Source organism: Octodon degus, unplaced genomic scaffold, assembly GCF_000260255.1.
Source record: "Octodon degus isolate 3935 unplaced genomic scaffold, OctDeg1.0 scaffold00052, whole genome shotgun sequence".
Taxonomy (NCBI): Eukaryota; Metazoa; Chordata; class Mammalia; order Rodentia; family Octodontidae; genus Octodon; species Octodon degus.
In genome coordinates, this window is record NW_004524628.1 from 7338768 (window position 1) to 7353461 (window position 14694).

Genomic DNA, 14694 nt, shown 5'->3' on the forward strand with positions numbered 1-14694 from the left:
GGACAAGAAGATGTGGTCTGTCCACACAGTGGAACACCACGCAGCCACAGGCAGACAACCTCGGGCACGGCCAGGTCAATGATGCGGCTTGGGAACACACTCGTAAGCGACGGATGGATAAGAAGATGTGGCTTGTCCACAGTGGAGCACCACGCAGCCACAGGCGGACAACCTCGGGTAGGGCCAGGTCAATGATGTGGCTTGGGAACACACTCGTAAGTGACGGATGGACAAGAAGATGTGGCTTGTCCACAGTGGAGCACACGCAGCCACAGGCAGACAACCTCGGGCACGGCCAGGTCAATGATGCGGCTTGGGAACACACTCATAAGTGAAATGCACCAGACGAGTGTGTGCAATACAGCGCTGTTTCTCTGGTGTGAGAAACTGAAAGTGTAAGTAAGAACCAAAATGTATGATCGATACTGGGAGACAATGGGAAAGGGGAACTATGGGAGGAGGAAAAGCACAAACAGAACTTGTAAATAGGGAGGGGAAGAGAGACTGAAGGAGGAGAACGAGGGGAAAAGAATCTCAAGATAGATCATGAACAGGTACAAATTCCCTCTGATGAACATGACCATTACATATATCTAAAATGTATCAATACTTCCGATTTGATTTGAAACTGTCTCATTGCTATCTGTTTATCAATAAAACTTTGAAAAAATAAATAAATAAATAAATAAATAAAATGTATCAATAAGCTTACTTATTAAGAGGGCGAGAAGCCAAACTAAAAGACCGGTGCGCACTGCGTGGACCCGGAGTACGTGGGCATGCAGTGCAGTACAGGCCCTTCCTCCTCCCTGACTCCCTGAAGGTGAGCAAGCACAGAGGGCGCCCCTGGACAGGGCCTCCAGAGGGCGCGGGGTGGCAAGGGTGAGGGACGCTGGCAGTGCCCAGGGAGGGACAGCGCCCAGGCGGGGCAAGGGTGACCCAGAGTCCCTCGGGCCCGAAATCCCATGACTCAGCCTGGTGGCATAAGGGCCAGGTGCAGCCCAGGACAATGACTAGTGGCCCACGTGTGATGGGAAAGATCCCAGGAGGCGGCTCCGCTGGTCCTCATCACCCAGAGCCCTGAGAGCCTGAGCTCAGTGTTTCAGGGTCACAGAGGGGGTGGTGTGGCAGGGGCAGGGGACACATGGGGGAAGGAGGAACATGGGGGGGCAGCAAGGACCCCCTCTCCTGCCCCTGTCCCCACATTCAACACTTTCCGCACTGTGACTCACCACAAGCAATGAGGGAGTAGACCTGGGACCCGGGGACCTGCAGCAGAATCCGAAACGGGGCGACCCGCGCGTTGGAGTCCAGCACTGCGTCCAGAGCGCCGACCAGGCGACCTTGGGGGAAGAGAAGAGGCCGCGTGAGCTGGGGCTGCAGGCGTCGCCGGCCCAGCCAAGGCCGCCACCCTTTTCCCTTGCGTATTAACAAGCACCCTGTGGGACGGCAGGGCCACTTCGCATTCCTCCAATATTCACTCCTTTCTGAGCACTGTGGCCTCACGCTCGTCGGGTGCCAGCCCACTACGGTCTTCATTTGGGCGCTCACGCTGCCCCAGGCCGGGCAGACGACCCTCGGGCTGGTTTCTGTGTCCCGCAGACTTCTCCTTGCTGGGGTTTTTTTGAGACAGGGTTGGTCTCACTCTGTAGTCCAGCCTGGCCTCAAAGTTGTGGTCATCCCTGGCCTCCCCAGTGCTGGGACTACAGGCATGTGCCTCCACACCAGGCTGTTTTCACTGTGTTCAACATCTTCTAGGAAAATATTCCACGTTTGCCAGGTGTGGTGGCAAATGCTTGTAACCCTGGCACTAGGAGGCTGAGGCAGGAGGACCGCTTTGCACTCAAGCCTGTCCACGGCCACAGAATAAATTCAAGGCCAGCTTAGACTACAAGTGAGACCCAAAATCCTAAAACAGAATTCCAGCTGCTCCTGGACATTCCCTGCTCTGGCCCTGGAGCGGGCCGTTTCTCCTAGACCTCTGTACCCTCTGTGAAGCATGTGTTTATAAGCCAACATCTGGGCTGTGTGCTCACCACCATGCAGTGGAGAGGCTGGGGACTGTCTGTGTGGACACACACTCCTACTAGTAAACACAGGCACACACGTAGCTGACACAGCACATTTGTATCTCACAGAAAATCTACACCTGGAAAGATGGAGCTGACCCTGGCACCCCGGTGCAACCCACGACCCTGGCATCCACTTTCATCTTTTCCAGCACAGAGAAGAGTGGACCAGACTGTGCTGGTGGCGAATTCCCTCATCTTCCAACCCTCCTGTGGGGACCAGGGTGCCCCTGGTAGAGCCCCCCACACTTCAGCAGGCACCAGCCATGGACTCAGTTCTACATTGCTGGGTCACCCGCCCAGGGACCTTCCTTGGGGGAGGGAAAGGACACGTGGGCTTTTGCAGCAAACACTCTGCATGGAGGGCTTGCCTCCTTCCTGTCTGCTGGGGAGCCAAGGAAAGGAAAGCTGCGCGCAGAGCAGACCTCACCGGACCAGACCAAGGAGCTAAGAGCGTGGCGCTAAGGATGGTCGGGACCAGCAGCAGGCCGCAGGTGAGGTGTAAAGTGCTGTCCGCAAAAGGCTGGGGCAGCAACAGAGGTGACTGAGGGACACAGGAGCTGAGGAGCCCCATGCTGTCCACACATACACATGTGGTACTTCCAGCTGAGGGACCTGCTGCGTCCACTTCAGTGAGACGCGACAAGGGTGTGCAGCACAGCCCAGGTGCATGAGTGGGGATCCCCAGTGCAGGGCTGCAGCTTTCTCTCTCTGAGAAACCCTAGGGGTCCTAGATGTCTTATGCCAATACCCGCCAACCAGCAGGAGGAAGGCAGGGGTGGCAACCAGCCACAAACTGACTTCTGGTTTTAGCTCCAGTAGGTAAAGTGCTTGGAAGCCCTCCCTCCCATCCATGCAAGAAAAAGCTGAGCAAGCCAAATGTGTAGGGCCTTCCTGTAACCCCAATCAGTATTCAGGAGGCTGAGGCAGGAGGACTGCTGATGGTTCCAGGTCAAGTTGGGCTGCATAGTGTGTTCAAGGCCAGCCTAAACCACAAAGTGAGATCCTGCCTCAAAAAAAAAAAAAGACCAGACCAAGCATCATGGACTTTTGGACACTTCAGAGAACTGAGGTTACAAGCCAACCTACAACCCAAAGTCTAGAGACCTTCGGTAGAATCCAGAAATCCCCAGCCAGGCTCTGCTTCTGGGGTGTTGGAACCATCAACCCAAGGGTGCCTGACTGGTGGTTCTGACCAGCTGCCAGAGCTGAGCATGAACTAGCACAGGAGTGAGGAACTCCTGCCGGCCGCTGTCTTTAGGAACCAACCCTGCGTGGGTCGGGGTGCGGTGGACTGACAAAGGGCCTCAGCACTAAGCTACACCCAGCCCTTCTTTATTCTGAGGTCTAAGTGGCCCAGCTTGTGAGCCTCCTGCCTAGGTCTCCTAGTGTGTACCCAACACTGGCCTTGTCTTAGTCACCGTGAGGTGTCGGGGACAACCGCTGTCGGGCCCTGTGCAGGAAGAGTGGCCACTATATAATAGCGAGGCCAGCATTTCTGTGACATCAAAATCAGAGTTAAACAAAGCAAACAAGAGACTAATATTTCACTTGCAAAAACAAAGTCCTCAGACTGGAGAGATAGCCTGGCAGTGTAAGCGCCTGCCTGGAAACTGCACGGTCCGGAGTTGGATCCCTGGTACTGCATGTCGTGCAGGCCCCAGAACCTGCCCTGAAGCCAGGTGTAGTGGTACAAGCCTCTAATCCCAGTGCTGGACAGCCTGAGACAGGAAGATCACTATGAGTCTGAACTGCATAGCAAGACCCTGTATCACGCAACAAAAGCGAACAAAAAATCCCCAACAAGATATTGTCAGACAGAATACAAAAATATAGAAGATGAATTGGACACAAGTCAGTAAGGGAGGCTGACTCCAAGCATGTGAGGATGGCTCAAGTTCAGAAAAACGTTCAAATGCATTGCATCAGCGGGCTAAAGTCATGGTTGTATCAATTAACCCAGAAAATGCATCTGACAAAACCCAACACCCACTCACGATTTTCAAAAAAACTCAGCTAGCTACAAAGCCAGAACTTTAGCTCTTGGTAAAGAATATCCACACCCACTCGAAACACAAAAAGAGAACCTTTGGTTAACACCATACTAAATGAGAAACTGAACTCCCCACTGAGATCAGGAACAGAGTAAGATTGTTTTCAATATCATTCCTAGTTAACATCAAACTGAAAGGTCAAGCTTATAAAGTACAACAAAAAGAGGAAATAAAACTACACCGCTAGGGAAGGAGGAATAACACTTCCCAGATGACGCGTCCCTGTGAAAACATCAAAGGCTCAAGAGAAACTTACGGAAATAATAAGCAAGGAGAACAAAGCTGCAGGAGGTAAAGCTGCAGTCACGGGACAGATGCTGCCCTGTACACCAGTAATGAATGCCCCAAGTTGGGGGAAAGTATTTATTTACCACCTGCCACAGTAAACGGTAACTGTGTGGGGCATAAGCTTGACTACGCATAGATCTATATGCAGACAATGACAAAGTTGCTGAAAGAAATCAAAGGAGAGTCCATGGGCTGGAAGATCCAGTCCTGTAACGGTATCAATCCCTTCCAATTTTATCTATAGACAGTATAAACCTAATACAACTCCCAGCATGCTTTTTTATAAATACTGACCAATGAATTCTAAAGTTTATATGAAAAAGTAAAGACTGCTGAGCGTCATGGCGCACGCCTGTAAGCCCAGCACTTGGGGGGCCGGGGCAGAAGCTCGCCAAGAGTTCCAGCCCAGCCTGGGCTACAAAGTGAGTTCTAGGCCTGAACTGCATAGTGAAACCTTAACTTGGAAGGGAGGGGAGGGGAGAGGGAGAGGGAGGGGAAGGGGGAAGGAGAGGAGGGAAGGAAGAGGAGAGGGAGGGGAGGGAGGGGAAGGGAGAGGGGAGGGGAAGGGAGGCAAGTGAGCAGGGAAGTAAAGACTGATGGAGGGAATCCTGAGGCACGGCCTTGGAGAGCTCCCAGGGTGATCTAAAGTCTTACTACAAAGCTACAGCAGAAATCCAAATAGTGTGGTCATGATGATAAAATAGATACACACACCAGGGGGATAGCACACAGCCCCACACAATGCAGTCCCCCCGCTGCTGATGAAAGAACAGTGTGGGGGAGGGTGACCCTCCCCAACAAATGGCTCAGAACTGGACGTTTACTACAAAAGAGCCATCGGAGACCACAGACCTCACACCTGTCACCAAAGCGAACAAATGGAACCCAGGAGGACTTGGACTTAAATGGAAGCTGTGAAACCTGCAGGACACAGGAGAAAACCCAGACGGTCTAGGTGAGTTTTCAGAGGTGACACAAAAGCACCATCCATGGAGGAAGGAAGACTGATACTAGACTTTACAATGAAAAACTTTCACTTTGCAAAGAGCACAGAAGAGCCAGGAGTGGTGAGGATGCCCGTCAGGAGCCACAGGAGGCTGACATGGGAGGATCGCTTGGGGGGTGTTCGAGACCCCTCTCAAAAATAAATAAAGATAAGAATAAAAAGACAGGGCCAGCCAGATAGCTCAGTGGATTAAAGCACCTGCTCAGGGACCAGGTTCGATCCCATGCTAGTGCCAGCCCCTCCCCCGGGGCACACTGAGACAGCGCTTGAGACTGCTTGCGTGGTGGAGCGCCCCTGTAATCCCAGCACCCGAGAGGCTGAAAAAACAGGAAGAACCAGTATGAGTCTGATCTCTGCAGTGAGAGCCTGTAGACGCTGTATTAAATACATTTTGTAATTTTTTAAAACTTTTTTAAATTTTTTTTTTGCAGAAGCGGGGATTGAACTCAGCCTCTTGCACTTGCCAGGGAAGCGCTTATTCCACTGAGCCATCTCCCCGGCTCTAAATACATTTTTTTTAAAAAGGCCTAATTGAACATGGAGAAAGATCAAAGCTACACCCCCACTGAAGACAAACACACAGCAGCAACTGCGTGAGAAGCTGCTCAGCACCCTCCTGCCAGGCGGGGACTACAAATTAATAGATCAGAAGGTGCCTCGTCAAGTGACAAAAACCCTAAAGCTGATACCGGCTTTTGGCGGCAGCGAGGGAGCTAGGCCAGCTGGGACTCCAGGAAGGGTTCAGGCAGACGTGGCCCGGGCCTTTCCAGCAAGCTAAACGACCTCATTCCACCACCTGTGCTCACACTCCTAGGTACTTACCCAAGCCGAAGAACACCCATGTCCACAGAAAACCTGCATGCCAGTGTGGATGGCCGCTTGGTTCATAACTGCCGAAACCTGCACCAACCGAGGTGTCCTTCGATGCGTAACTGCACCACCACACTGTGGCACAGATGATGTAACCAAGTAACCAACCTGCCAGAAAGACACCAAGCACTCGGCGTGGTGGCACAGGCCTGTCATCCAGACCTTGGGAGGCTGAGGCAGGAGGACTGCTGCGAGCGTGGGCCACACATGGGTTCAAGACCACCCTGAATTACAAAGTGAGACCTGGTCTCAAAACAAAACAGGTATCAAGGGACCTCAAATGCACGAGGCAGTGGGAAAGGCCCTCCTGAAATGCTACAAACCATGAAAGTCCAACCCTCAGAGAACACCACGGTGAGGGCAGAACTCTCAGGGCTGAATGTATCAGACTGAAGGGAATTTTAGGGCAGTGAAACTATCCCGCAGGACAGAGCAGCTGTGGCTCCATGGCCCCATGCATGTGCCCAAGCCCCCAGAACCTTTAAGGCAGAGCGAACTTAATCACCGCAAATGTCTTAAAATAATTTGGGAAGCCATGGGCACTGGGGAGAGGCACAGACTCAGTAATGCTGGCGGTGCATGGGAAGGAAACACCCCAAACGACAGCACCCTGCGGGGGACGGGGGACAGACACCCTGACACCAATACACGAGGACACTGAGAACGGGAGACAAGCGCAAGCCGGGCTTCTTGCTGCTGAGGGGTTGTCATGGAGGAGTGAGGGAGAGACAGGAGGACCCTGGAGGGAAGGACAGGAAGTCCCAGGCACCAACTCAGGGCAGCTGGCCACGGACTCCCGGGAAGGATGGTTAGTTCTTGTGGGTCCACCTGACCCAGGTGGCTGGCGAAGCAGGATTTCTCAGGATGACAGCGAGCGTGCTTCCTGAAGAGAGCGGCAATCACACCGAGGGACAGGAGTATGGACACACAGCGAGGACCGAGGGCAGCCCACAGCTCTCCTAGTAGTGGATCTAACACTGAAGCGCAGGGCGGCGGACAGCTGTAAAAAAAGCCTCTGTCACCAGTGATCGCATGAATGGCTGCAAAGGACCCTTGTGGCTCCCCATAAAGATCACAGTAACTAACCTCGCTTTTCTGGAAAGTATTTAAGCTTTTCTCAACATTGATAAGCCCAGTACTGTTTTGCTTTTTAAAACCTGGCCTTTGGGTCTTTCGGGAAAAGGGAAACACACAGAGAAACCCATAAAGGGGGCGTGCGTACCTCCTGGGGAACTGCTCACTGGACCTGTGTCCGCCTGATCAGGAGATGGAGCAGCTACAGCTGGCCCGGGCCCTCGGCTCCACCAGCCACCTGATAAGATCTGACGTTTTGTTTTGATTTTGAGACACTGCCTCACTTTGCAGTTCAGGCTGGCCTCGATCGCACAATCCTCCTGCCTCAGCCTCCCATTAAGGCATACGCCACCATGCCCATCTTATTTTGATGTTTGCATATTTATCCCTGTATACACACAAAAGACTGTCCCTTGACTGAACACTCACAGTCAAGCACCTGGCAAAAAGCTCCTTTAGATCTGAAATGGGACCCACCCTTGGCACGTTTCCTTCCTAGAGAGAAAACCCAGTGTGCCCCCCTTTCCCAAGCAAATCCACAAGAGGAAGCCCAGTGTCTCAGGGACCCTCGGCGCCTGCTCCAGAGCCAGCAGGTCCCTCGGAGGGATCAGAAGATGGTGTCATCATCACAGGACAGGATTGCTCAGGCATGTGACCCCAGAGCTCTCCCAAGGGGACACGATGTGGAGGCCCAGGTAGGCTTAGGCCAATATGTATGTGGTGTCTTAATTGAACAAAAAAACATTAAAAAGCAAAAAATATATGGATTTTTTTATATGGGCACACCCGGCCACAGGATAAAGCTTATAATAAACATATACCAGTAGGAATGTGTTTGAAGCCCATTGTAAAACTCAACTTTGCATGAAGTAAAAATGCTGCTCCCTTAAGGATGTTAGTGAAGAAAGAAAACTCTTTTTTCGCCTTTTTATTTATTTAGAAAAATCTTTTAGTGTAAACTCAGTGTAGCATAAGTGCACCGTGCTTGTGAAGTCTGTGCCCCCTGACCGCACGCATGTGCCCACACCCGTGCACACACACACCCTTCACACTCCTGCCAGCCCCGCCCACAGCAGCTTCTAGGCCACCAGGTCACCCTTCCTACCACAATGTCTCCGCATCTTTCTCAACCCAAGGTGCACTGAGTTGTACGCACACCTTGACAGCTCCACGCAGCACTCAGGCCCGGAATGGCAGTGGGCACCCCAGCTGTCCGTGCATCCACCTGTCCCACTGGGGCCGCAAGGCGCTGCGATGCTCACATCTCAGCCCGTCACCTGACATCACACGCCTTCTTGAGCACACCTTCAGCACTGAGCAGCACGTGGCTGTGCCCATGTCTCCTGTCGCCTTGTGCTGCTCAAACTCCAACGCAGCCTCAGAGAAGTGCTGCTGAAGGTGTGTGGACAGCAGCAAGCATCTGTGCTCACAGTGCCGCTCTGCCCCTGAGAGCCCAGGGGCCGGGCACACGCGGCCACACAACAGGTTCAGTGGCTGCTTTCCAGTGAGTGGACATTTCCAGACCCCTGGGGAAGTGGTCTGTTCTAGGGCAGGGCACAAAATATAGGAGATGGGCCTGGAGCATTTTGTAGGGTGCGAAATACAGGAGACGGGCCTGGAGTGTTTATAGAGCTAGGAAGTGAAGATACACCACATACACACAAAAAAACCCACACACATGCATACACGCACATACTCCCCAACATGGAAAGCAGGCCAAGACTCCACAGTGTGAAACCCGACACGCACTGCCCTGGCCAAGGCATCATCTGGGGCTTTCCCTCTCAGGTCATCTGGAGAAACTGATGACCCCAGTCCATCCTGAGAAAAAGAACACAAACGCCAGCAGAGGGCCACTGCACCCCACACATAACTAGCAGACCCCAAAACTGCCAAAGTCATTGAAACAGGAACAGCTTGAGAAATTCCCACAGCCTAGAGGACTCTAAAAGTTGTATTATACTGAACCGGATCCCAGCACAGAAAAAGACCAAGAAACCACGGGGAATGCATGACCTCACAGCTCTGCAGGTCCGAAGCAGGACAAGGACCACTGGGCCCTCGGAGCAGCGTCCACCAGGCCGTTCCCCCCAGGGCTCCCAGGCACGATCCCTTCGACAGGCGCCTGCTATGATCAATTCAGGATGCTGAGGCAGCCAGGACTGTGCAACTAACCACGAGAGAGGCCAGGCCAGTTCAGGAAGGAGGACCGTCAGAGCTTGAGGCCAGCCCGAGCTACACAGCAAGATCAAAGGACAAGGAAAACTCCCAGAACCACCTCAAAGTGCCAAGGAGGATTCTGGGACTGTGTGTTCAGCACAAAAGTAGGACTTCGATAGGGATTCATGGTGATGTGTATTGTACTGTAATAAGTTTTTGTTTTGTTTGAGATTCTCCTGCCTCAGCTTCCCAAGTGCTGGGATTACAGGCATGCACCAACACACTCAGCTTTAATTTTTTTTTTTAATTTAAACATCTACTATATTTTCCAATCACAGTTCATATTAGCAAGCTAATCCAAATATTTTTAAAAAGTTAAAACAAAGCACCTGGTTGGCAAGTGCCAAGACCTGGGTTTGACCCCCAGTACTGCAAGCCCTGCCACCTCGGAACCCCAGTGTGCCATGCCAGCCACCAAAACTGGGGTGGTGGCACACACCAGTAATCCCAGCAGTGGGGAGGATGAGACAGGGGGATCACTGTGAGCAAGTCTGAGCTGCGAATTGAGACCCTGTGCCAAATAAATAAATAAATAAATTTTTAAAAAATTATAAAAACATTAAAACCCTGACTCCCCACATACTTCTTATGAGTCCCATAAGCCCAGGCACCTTCTCTCAGAGGGGACAGGGTACAGCATGCTCTGAGCACCCCAGCCACCCTCCCCTCTGCAGGGCAAGGACCCCTGAAAGACAGGGAGATGATTATATTTCCAAGTGGTCCACCACACACACACACACACACACACACACGCCCCTGCACTGCGTCTCCAGCCGGCTTCTCTTCACTAGGTCCCGACCACAAGCCCCGCACCACGTTGCCCTACCCCCTCCAGGTCCCAGCGCACAGCACTGCTATTTTAGGCTCCTAGAATAACAGCTCAGGCTGAGGGAGAGTGACGCAGTTTATAATTAGAGTCCCACAAGGGTCTCTCAAACTTGTTTCTAAGCCACAGGGCTGCTACTTAGCCTGGCAAGGTCTAAGGCCTTCGGATGATACCAGGCTTACGAAATGACAGCCACTGGCCTGGGACAGATGGGGACGCAGCCAGAGAAGCTTCCGGCACCTCAGTGGTTTCCCTACCCTCGCTGGGCCATGCACATAACCACAGCGGGTGATGGAGTGCTCTACTCGCTCCAGAAATAGCACCACAGCACTTAAAGCCCATTTTTTAAAAATGGCAATGATCGTGCCTCATGCAAAAAGCATTTTAATGACAGCCTGAAAGTCTAAGTCTCTTCTCATCCTGGCCGTTAGACAACACAGGCTCCCCACCAGCTCTGTGCCCAGCGCAAGCTATGGGGCAGCCTGGCATGGAGAGGGCACCGGGACCCAGGATTTGCAGCCTCGAAGCCTACGTCCACATAGGGGACCAGCAGAACGGCATCCCCTGCATGCTGGGCCGTTGAGTTAGGCTGCTGTCACGGTGCTTGGGGGTGAGGGATAGGCACAGACAGAGCAGGGGTGGGATGGGAGCTCCTCAGTGAGGGAGCCCTGGCGGGCTGTGCACGGCCAGGGGCCATCGTTAGCTGGGGGATGCATGTGCACACGTACACAAGTGCACACCACAGAGCACAGCACATGCATACACATACATGCACATCACACACACACACACACACACACACACACACACACACAGAGCTGGAATACAAGGAAAGATCTTTATTCATGAGAAGTCATAAATAACCACAAAAGTCCCCACGAAGTCCTTCCTGTCTATCTTAAAGTGATGTTGGGGACATCTGCGTTCTCAACACAGGGACCACCTGTTTTAAGTAAAATTCATTATCTACCCAACGAAAGCATTTCCCAGGGACTTCATACAACCCGATGTCACTCTTAGTTCGGATCCTCACGAGCCTCACTGATGCCCCACAGCCAAAGAGGTCAACACTCTCCGGGCAGCACGGCAGGCAAAGCTACAAAGCAGTTCTGGGATCACAGGCTGCTCCCGTGACAACCAGCTGATGAGCTCATCTTAACCAAGGGACACCTCAGTGATCAGTGTCTGTTGTGGGTGACACATGAACCTGCCAGATCCACATCTGTGACTGCAGTGGCATCCAGAGAGCAGCATGTCCAGGGCACAGCAAGGGTGGGCTTTAGCCCCAGCCCCCAAAAGCAAAGCAGAGAGCCAGGCATGGCGGTGCACACCTGCAATCCCGGCACTCAGGAGGCCGAGGCAGGAGGATCACTGAAAGTTCAAGACCAGCCTGGGCTGCATAGTGAGTTCAAGGCCAGCCTGAACAAAAAAGCAAGCCCTTGTCTCAAAACAACAACAATGAAAAACAGGACAGGGAGTTAACTCATGTCACACTCCAGATATCTGAGAAGGATGACAGCTGCACAATGCCCTGTGCTGTCTCAGGAACCCAAGAAGGGGTGGGGAGAGGCGGCTGCCAGCCTCCACCAGCCAGCCAGTCACCTGCCGGAACCGTCCCTCTGCCATTAGAGGACACAGTGTTCAGGGAGCTCCACTCAAGCTGCCAACTACTGGGAACTTCGCTTCAGCTCTGCACGATGAGAAGAATTACGGCAGCCGTTACATAACAGCGTGGCCTTAGCGTCACTGAACTGTATGTTTAAGATAATTCAAAAATGCTTACAGGTCTGTTCGGGGTTTGAGGTGGGGGCTTGTTGGTTTCCTGAGACAAGGTCTTGCTCTACACAGTCCAGGCTGGTGTCAAGTTTCCAACCCTCCCGCCTTAGCCTTCCAACTCCCGAGATTGCAGGCGGTGCCTACGCCGGGCTACCACCGTCACCACTGTGTGTAATTTACTAGGATTTTTTAAAAAAACAAACCCACTGGAGCACTTCTAATGATCAGAGCTCCACGCAGCTGGGCCGTCACAGTGAATACAAAAGCCTTTCCAACCCCGCTTGCCAAGTGAAGAGCTGGACACACCTGCCCTTAAGCCTGTTCCACTAGTGATGGAGGCTCAAACTTGCACCCCCCGAAGGCGCTTGTGAATTACCCACACATACACCGGCCTTAGAGCCAGGCATAGGGGTCCCCTGTGCGGCGTGGTGCCCTTGGGCCAGGCAACAAACTCCCCGCACACGGCTGCAAGCACCCTTCACAGAAACACCCAGGCCACACAGGTCCCAAGCCTGGGAGTCACTGTGTTTCACTGACACCGGTGGCCATGGCCACTGCAGACGCCACGCACTTGGCCAGCCACAGACCTGAAGCTATCGTCTAGCAGGATGCTCCTGCAGAGCTATTAAAGAGCGTGTGATAAGATTATTCAAACCTATAAAGATGGAAAGTCATGCACACACACACACACACACACACACACAAACACACATGTGGAAAGCAAGACCAACACTTCACCGAGAAGCTGGCTTTCAAACTGGGCGTGGTGAGGCACACCCATGACCCTAGCCCTCAGGAGGCTGAGGCAGGAGGATCACTGTAAGCTCAAGGCCAGACCAGGCTACACAATTCACTGCCAGCCTGGACTACAAAGCTGGCCGGGTTCTGAGATCCAGGAGTCTTCAGACAAGGGCCAGCTGCCAGAAGCCAGAAGCATGGGACAGACAAGGGCCTGCTCCTGCTGTGCAGCCAAGCCAGGACCGTCCAAAATGCTAGGCAGCTCTTTAATTAATTTACTTATTTTGAGACAGGGTCTCAGCACACAGTTCAACTCACTATGTAGCCCAGGCTGGCCTCAAACTCTAGGTGATCTCCCTGTTTCAGATTACACAGTGCTAGGATCAAAGGCATGTGCCACCTTGCCTGGCTGGGTGAGGCTCTTCCTAGGCACCAAGTCCTGGTGGTGCCAGCCCGCCCCTCCTCGTGCCACTCCATCCTTCCCATTTATGGGGCTCCTTTCAGACACTTCATGTCTCCCCTCTTAATCCCTAATCTGCCTCCCTTAGGAACTAGAACCCCCAATCCGTGAGGCCTAAACAGCACAAAAACCTGTATCAGGACTCCAACTGCAGTCGAACAGAGCAGCACACACTGTATTCCCTCACCCGTCTCTGCTCCTGCGAAAGCCAAGGTGGCCTGGCGACACCTTCCTGGCTCCGCTGCAAGCTGGAGCAGCGCCTGCCCAGGTCAAGCACTTTGCCAGCCAGGTGGACTCCAGCACCTGGCACAGCACACAGCCTGCTTGCGGCTAAGTCGCTGCCCACTTTGACCTCTTTTTAAATTTAATTTAATTTTATTTATCGCACTACTGGAGATTAAACCCAGGATTCACCCTGGGCTGTATCTCGAGTTTTTTGTTTTTTGTTTTGAGATAGAGTAGTCTTGGCTAAGTCACACAATCCTCCCTGCCTCAGCCACCCAGCGTGCTGGAATTATGGAAGTTCATCATACTTGGTTTTGACATCAAAATTTTTGGTACCAGAAAGGTGCTAACCCACAGCCCCAAATCACTCTGAACGCCAATCATGCAGCATCTTCGCCAAAGCCCTTCCCAAGGAAAAGTAGGTTGAGTTTCAGTTTGTCCTAAAAGCGATTTTTTGATTATAAATTTATTTGATTGTAGAAAATCCAGAAAACTGAAACTATCAGGCTACTCCATGCCCACACAGAACGCCAAAACTGTAAGTTGAGGCCCACGCACAAGACCAGACATGACACACAAAGAATCCCCACTTCCTGCCAGACCACTGCAGAAAGGCTGTTAAACTCGTTCTGCAAGGCTCAGAGCACACAGTGCGCAGATCCCCACCGGCCAAGCGGGGTCAGGAACGTGGCGTGCAGCCCCACACGCCCTCTGCCACTGCGGCTGCTTGCCGCACATCACCCGCCCTGGAAGGCAGCTCACTAAGAGCCCCGCAGGTAATTAGAGGCAGGAAGTGGGGCTGGAAGGATTTGATAATCAGAAAAATAAATACAGCACCAGCCCGTCCTTAGCAGGGTGGAAATCAATACGAGGCTCTGGGGGTCACAAGTCAAGACGTTGCCACAGGCTCTGCGGAAAGAAAAGCAGGCTCAGGCTGCAGTTCTGCACAAAGGCAAAGAGCTGGAAAAGCGGCAAGGCCTTGGCTCGTCAGCCCGAGCGGGCGACACCCAGTTCAAGACAGGGCACTAAGCAGTTTTTAAAATAAACATCTACGTTTATATATACAAGCAGGCTAGCTTGGACAACTA

At 52.5% G+C, this 14694-nt stretch overlaps 1 protein-coding gene across 5 annotated transcripts in view; it reads right to left on the reverse strand.

Annotated features, from left to right (window-relative positions):
• Tbc1d8 (TBC1 domain family member 8) overlaps positions 1-14694 on the reverse strand; it is an 85145-nt gene that overhangs the window by 46244 nt on the left and 24207 nt on the right. For 4 of the 5 annotated variants that reach the window (XM_004633253.2, XM_023717323.1, XM_023717322.1 and 1 more), the window contains exon 2: positions 1233-1343. In XM_004633253.2, coding sequence (XP_004633310.1) covers positions 1233-1343 — 111 coding nt within the window. Of the gene's footprint in view, positions 1-1232; positions 1344-1438; positions 1482-14694 lie in introns of those variants that run through there. The other variant, XM_023717324.1, reaches the window with a different exon arrangement.